The sequence below is a fragment of the Babylonia areolata genome, chromosome 4 (assembly GCF_041734735.1).
Source record: "Babylonia areolata isolate BAREFJ2019XMU chromosome 4, ASM4173473v1, whole genome shotgun sequence".
NCBI lineage: Eukaryota > Metazoa > Mollusca > Gastropoda > Neogastropoda > Buccinidae > Babylonia > Babylonia areolata.
In genome coordinates this window covers 43,062,938-43,070,411 of record NC_134879.1, presented here as the reverse complement: position 1 = coordinate 43,070,411, position 7,474 = coordinate 43,062,938, and the positions used below count along the sequence as shown (strand labels likewise).

The following is a 7,474-nucleotide window of genomic DNA, read 5'->3' as shown; positions in this document are numbered from 1 at the left end:
ATGGAATAAAATAAAATTAATAAATACATGACAAAAAAGAAAATCAAAAGAATAATAACAGACAGACTGACGGATGAATCCAAGTATACATCTACGAAACATAATGAAAAACATCACACAGCAATTACAAGAAACCCTTCAAACACACACATGTGCGCACACAGGTGTCATTACAGAGAGTATGAGTTGGACACATAAAACACAGAAAAGGGCAGACAAGGAAATGACTTTCTTCCAGAGAAAACGTCCCGAGTCGGTAAAAAAAAACAAACAACCCCAAACCAAACCAACATGTGTATGTGTTGAAACAAGCACTGTGAGTTTCAAAACTCTCTGCACAGAAATTGAATGGTGCAGCGAAAAGGGACTCTCCATTCATGCTGCAGAGGTATGAAAAAACAACACCCCGACATCAATACATCCTCCACCATTATAAGCATCATGAACACTATCTTTTAGAAATAAAAAAACAAAACAACAACAACAATTAAACAGAAAAGAAAAAGAGAAAAATAAAACTGATACTGTAAAGCCCTGCTCAAAATAAAGCTCACCTTGTGATTGTCGTCTAATAAAAACAACATTAACTCATTCTGTCACAGGTACAGGTTAACTCGTACCATGATAACTTCCACTGTAGACCTGCTATGAGTATTCTCGTACCAATACACTATTCTAATTTTGTTTATTATTGCATGGTATGACGGGTGCAATAGCCGAGTGGTTAAAGCGTTGGACTGTCAATCTGAGGGTCCCGGGTTCGAAAACGAAACTTGGTTTGACTGATAAGTCAATAATTCTCCGTCGATTTTCGCCATTTTAGTGAACCAACCCTACTTTTTACTGCAGTAGTCTCATGTAGTGTTGGTCCAGAGGAGTTTTTAGCAGGCATGCAGCTGTGGGGTAGAAGGAGTTAGTTTCAGTTTCAGTTTCAGTAGCTCAAGGAGGCGTCACTGTGTTCGGACAAATCCATATACGCTACACCACATCTGCCAAGCAGATGCCTGACCAGCAGCGTAACCCAACGCGCTTAGTCAGGCCTTGAGAAAAAAAAAAGAAGTAAATAAATAATAGATAAGCTTACATAAATAAATAAATAAATAAATAAATATTATTATTTATTATTATTTTTTTTATTTTTATTATTATCATTACTACTACCTTTTTTTTATATATTTTTTTTAAAATATCAATTATTAGAAGGAGTTAATACATCAGCAGTGTCCACACTGACGTTCTGTGTCTCCAGGCATGTTCAAGCATAGCTCTTGGACAGTTCTTGTAGGGCTGCTCCCAGAGCCCAGCTTGTCTCCCCTCCGCTGATTTCTGTCACCACCTTGAACAACAAACAACAGAAATAATAAGAAAGAGGAATGGTAAAAATGGTAATAGTGACAACCTTACAATGATAATAACAATGACGATGATAATGTTACTACTTCAACTACTGCTACTTCTACCAATGAAAATTACGATGATGATACTACTACTACTACTACTACGACTACTGCCTCTACTGCTGCTGCACCTCCTCCTCCTTCTCCTCCTCCCCCTACTACTACTGATGATGATGCTAAAGATACTGCCACCACAACTACTACCACTACCACCACCACCACTACTGCTGCTACAACTACTGCTTCTGATGTTGATGATAATAATGCTACTATCACAACTACCACCACTACTACCACCACCACCACTACTACTACTGCTGCTGCTGCTACAACTACTGCTTCTGATGTTGATGATAATAATACTACTATCACAACTACCACCACTACTACCACCACCACCACCACCACCACTACTGCTGCTGCTGCTACAACTACTGCTTCTGATGTTGATGATAATAATACTACTATCACAACTACCACCACTACTACCACCACCACCACCACTACTACTGCTGCTGCTGCTACAACTACTGCTTCTGATGTTGATGATAATAATACTACTATCACAACTACCACCACTACTACCACCACCACCACCACTACTACTGCAGCTGCTGCTACAACTACTGCTTCTGATGCTGATGATAATAATACTACTATCACAACTACCACCACTACTATCACCACCACCACCACTACTACTGTTGCTGCTGCTACTACTTCTGATGTTGATGATAATCATACTACTATCACAACTACCACCACTAAAACTACCATCACCACTACTACTACTACTACTAATACTACTACTAACGCTACCACTGTTACTGCTACTAATAATGCATTCATAATAGTGCTGGATCATATACAGCTTTCACTCACGGCTTTCATACACGCGTGCAGAACTCTCAACCAACACGGGTGAAAGACAAAACCTGGGCAAGACGCTCTCCACCACAATAATAATATTCAGAGCAGCAGCTGTCTCCTCTGCTGTTTCTGATGGTCACGGTCTGACATGACTTTCGTACACTATTATTAGTAGTACTGTTAGTATTATCATTCTCACATCATCATCATTTTAAAATTATTTTTATCATCATTATATTATCATCATTATCATTATTACTATCATTATTATGTCATTCAGAGATGCCAACCCCTGTCAAGTGTTTGTAGAAACAGTCAGGAGATTGTACACTCAGACCTTTGGCGAAACTTGCTGTTCCCACCAATGCTTCTTTACAGCTGATGCATCTGTGGCACTGTGTCGCTTCCATGGTCTTGTTGACTCACTTGTGCAAACAAAGTGAGTCTATGTTTTAACCTGGTGTTCGGTTGTCTGTGTGTGTGTGTGTGTGTGTGTGTGTGTGTGTGTGTGTGTGTGTGTGTGTGTGTGTGTGTGTGTGTGTGTGTGTCCGTGGCAAACTTTAACACTGACATTTTCTCTGCAAACACTTTGTCAGTTGACACCAAATTAGGCATAAAAATAGGAAAAAATTCAGTTCTTTCCAGTCATCTTGTTTAAAACAATATTGCACCTCTGGGATGGGCACAAAGAAAGAAAAAAAGAAGCCTAATTATATGCAAACTGCATTTACTGTTATATTTATATTTTTTGTATTCTCTAAACTTGGCACTTTGATCTGATATTCTGAACCAACAACAAGAGCAGTCATTATTATCATTTTTTTTTCAAACAGGAACTTCTTTTGCTAAGCATGGAAGTTTTATTTATTTTGCAAACGTTTTGGTGCAGATAGTAAAAAAGGGAAATTACTCTGTAATTAATGCTATGGGACTTAATTTGCTTTAAACTGATCTTTCTCATCTTAAACATTACATTTTGAAATTATACTCAATACATAGAAAGCTTGGATTTTTTTTAAAAAGTGTATCACAAGTGAGTCTTGAAGGCCTTGCCTCTCTTGTTTTGTCTTGTTTCTCACGATCGGAATCCATGGCAGACTTCTCTGTTTGGACCTGCTTGTTCCTTCCTTGCGCTCCACAGTTTAATCGACCAGGCACAGATGCTGTTTGACCACAACACAACTTGATTCAGCCACGTTCTCTCTCGTTTGGTTATGCTGCTGGTCAGGCATCTGCTTGGCAGATGTGGTGTAGCGTATATGGATTTGACCGAACGCAGTGATGCCTCCTTGAGCTACTGATCGGGTAAATGATTAAGCTGACTGGTTCACTCAATGGTGTTTCAATGTAAAAATGCACGCGATTAGCTGAGAATTATCAAGTGAGACCAAGATTAGTAGTGACTGCCCTGGCCCCGTGATCGATAGGTATAGCGTCTGGGTAATGTTACGACAGGAAAGCATGTGACCGTGCTATGTAGTTGAAAATGAACTTGTCAGAACAATTTTGACATTGGTGTAACGTCGGAACAAACTATGAACAAGTGTAACAGTTGGCATAACTGATTATCATTATTAACATCATTCACAGCACTGGTGTAATACCTACATGAAGGGGAACCCCCCATAGCATGAATCCCTCCCCCAGCAGTCTGGAAATGTAGGTCAGGTCTTGACACAGAAACGGCCTGCTTGGGTCCTGGGTCTCACAGGCTGAAAAGACGCCAAGTCCAAACCGTAGTCAGCTTTATCATCTTTCTGGAGAAACTGCTGCTGCAGTCTTTTGCACACACACACACACACACATATATGCACACATGTACACGCACAAGATGCATTCATCTTCTTCTCACATTATTTATAATGCCACTGACATCATAACGTCACACACAAACAAACATGCTCTCTCTCTCTGTGCCATAAATGCACCACGCATCCAAACACATTTCCACAAAATTGTTCCTGTATATCTTGACTTTAACTCAGATGTGGACTTAAAAACAAAGCAAGAAATCATATTTTTTCCACAATCGGTCGAAAATAAGTTAATAATGAATAACGTTTTCATATCTTTTGGATTCTTAAGACCTGTGTGTGTGTGTGTGTGTGTGTGTGATATGTGTGTGCGCGCGCTCGCGTGCACACACACACACACACACACGCATACATGCTCACATGTGTGTCCTTGTATGTATGTGGGAAAGTGCATGCATATTGTTTTAGTTTCTAAAATAATCTATTCTTAATAGTATCAACATGAAAATATATGGCAATGAGCAGAATGAATGTGCAATATGATAATAATGTGCAATGATATGGCATGTGTCTTTCAAACATATTCATTACATTTTATAAATAAATATGTGCAATGTTTCTTTTGTATACACATGTCTTGTATGTTTAACATCGCTTTTATGTACTATTTTGTGCTGTGAATGATATGTAGGGGGTGAATCGCTTTTATCTCATTTCTATTATTATGTCTTTGAAATGTATTATATATGTTTTTACTGTGAAGTGATGACCATGCTCTTGAAAGTGGGGAACTGCGCTGTATAAGCTTCAACATCATTATCGTCATTATTATTCATTATTGTTACTATATCATGTTTAATGTATTTGTGTTGAGTAATTGTCCATGTCTGTTTTGTCGCACATAGTGTAATTTCGTTGAATGAAGTTGTTCTTATCTCATCTTAAATTTAGATATCTGTAGAATGAATAATTTCAGATGCATTAAAACACAAGCGCTGTCTTACCTCTGTGGCCTGCATTGTAAAAATCTTTGACGGTCAAAACCTTCTCTGTCTCACTGCCTGAAAAAAAAAACCCAAAAAAACCAAACATTTGAAATCATTCATTCTCTTCATACCATACTCTTAAACAAAATCTTACTGCAAACTTCAGTCCACATTAAAGTGAGATATCAAAAGCAAAGAAATTATCTGGAAAACAAAAAAACAAAACAAACAACAGTTTAATGGCAAAGAAAAAAATGAAAGAATGGTGAAAGACTGAGGCCAGATAAATGTTCAAAAATATTATACACTCCAATGAAAAACCAAAAACAAAACCAACACCTTACTGAAAACACCAACCTGGTGACGTCAATAGCAAGAGATGAAGTTTTGTCTTATATCCCAGTTATGCATGCACGCAAATGGCTGGCATCAAGGTGCTTACATTTTCTCTGCTCAATAGCCGAGTGGCTAAAGCGTTGTACTTTCAATCTGAGGGTCCCAGGTTTGAATCTTGGTAAGAGTGCCTGGTGTGTAAAGGGTGGGGATTTTTCCAATCTTCCAGATCAACATCTGTGCAGACCTGCTTGTGCCTAAACCCCCTTCGAGTGTATACACAAGCAGAAGATCAAATATGCATGTTAAAGATCCTGTTATCCATGACAGCATTCTGTTGGTTATTGAAACAAGAACATACCCAGCATGCACACCCATGAAAATGGAGTATGGCTGCCTACATGGCAGGGTAAATAAACAAAATGGACATACATGCTATATGTCTGTCTGAGTGTGTATGTAAACATGCCTGAAACCTGACTGACTGACATAGAAAATGAAAGATGAGTGCCCCATGGTAGCCGTTAGTTGGATCTATCCAGGTAGACAGCCTGTTGTCCAAATGACCCCGAGTTTCTGAAGCACTTAGAGCTTGGTCTCTGACCAAGTATACATGCTATATAAGTATCCATATCAAATCAAGTAAACACTCAAAAAATAAAATACATTCCAATGAGGAAAAAACGAAACAAAAACAAAACCAACATCTTAACTGAAAATTCCAGCCCAGTGACAGCAACATCAAAGATAAAGTTTTGTCTTTCATCCCAGTTTTTCTCTCAACCAGAGTCATGCATGCTTGCAAATGGCTGGTGTGAAAGTGCTTTGATCATATCTGCACAAATATATATATATATATCTTTGTATATATGTGTGTGGGGATGGGGGTTGGAGATATGGGCGTATGTGTGTGTGCTTGTACAAGTAAGTGTTCATCTGTGTGTGTGTGTGTGTGTGTGTGTGTGGTGTTTGTGTGTGCTGTGGAAGCTGCTATATGCAGACTAGAAATGAGTGTGTGGAGGAGGGGGGTAGAGGAGGTGCAGGGTAATGTGTGTGGTGTGTGTGTGTGTGTGTGTGTGTGTGTGTGTGTGTGTTGGAGCTCATGTACGTTTATATGTATTTGACTGTGCTTTCATATCTGTGAAACTGCATGTTTGGTGCATATCTGTTATGCATGTGTGGGTGTATGTGTGAATGTGTGTCTTCATGTTTTACATTTATTTGCTTATTTATCATCATTGTTGTCTTATTTATTTATTTATGATTATTATTATTTTTTTTAATTATTATTATTACTACTACCTTTTTTATATTATAATCTTTATCTATTTATTTATTTATTTATGTAAGCTTATCTATTATTTATTCACCTTTTTTTCTCTTTTTTTTTCTCAAGGCCTGACTAAGTGCCTTGGGTTACACTGCTGGTCAGACATCTGCTTGGCAGATGTGGTGTAGCATATATGGATTTGTCCGAACGCAGTGACGCCTCCTTGAGCTACTGAAACTGAAACTGCACAAACTCTAGCACTACATAAATACTGATACCACCATCAAATTCTTAGAAACACTACCTTTAACTCATTCTACCCCACAGCTACATGCCTGCTACAACTCCTCTGAACCAGCACTACATGAGACCACTGCAGAAAAAAAAACACAGGGTGGTTCACTAAAACAGCGAAAATTGATGAAGAATTGTTGATTTAATCGGTCAAACAAAGCTACGTTTTCCTGCTTCCGGAATCAAAAAACGGTTCAGTTTAGAATGCCAACTGTACCAAGCAAGAATGAACGAAATTAGAACAGTGTGTTGGTACAAGAATACTTGTATCTGGTCCACGGGGGAAGTAATCATGGTGCAAGTTAACTTGTACCTGGAGTAGAATTGAGTTAAATGGGGACTGACCCAAAACTCCAGCCCAGACAAGGGTCTCCTGGAAGTAGGAGATGAGGAAGACATCCTGACGACGCCCACTGCCCCCCAGATCCCAGGGTCGCCATACCTGTCTGGAGGAGAGGAACCCCCCCACCTCCCGCCAACACTCGTCCTGCGAGGGGGAGGCTGCACCCCTGCACACACACACACATACGTGCATGCATGCATGAACATACATACAAAAAACATGCACGC

The 7,474-nt window shown here is 39.0% G+C and overlaps 1 protein-coding gene across 3 annotated transcripts in view; it reads right to left on the bottom strand.

The window, feature by feature from the left end:
• Positions 1-1,213: 1,213 nt before the first annotated feature.
• Positions 1,214-7,474, bottom strand: part of LOC143281192 (ectonucleoside triphosphate diphosphohydrolase 5-like) — a 29,209-nt gene continuing 22,948 nt past the window's right edge. For 2 of the 3 annotated variants that reach the window (XM_076586235.1, XM_076586236.1), the window contains exons 10-13: positions 7,250-7,413; positions 5,026-5,082; positions 3,876-3,979; positions 1,214-1,336 (exon numbers count right to left, since the gene is read on the bottom strand). In XM_076586235.1, coding sequence (XP_076442350.1) covers positions 1,256-1,336; positions 3,876-3,979; positions 5,026-5,082; positions 7,250-7,413 — 406 coding nt within the window. In that variant the 3' untranslated portion in view covers positions 1,214-1,255. Of the gene's footprint in view, positions 1,337-3,875; positions 3,980-5,025; positions 5,083-7,249; positions 7,414-7,474 lie in introns of those variants that run through there. The other variant, XM_076586237.1, reaches the window with a different exon arrangement.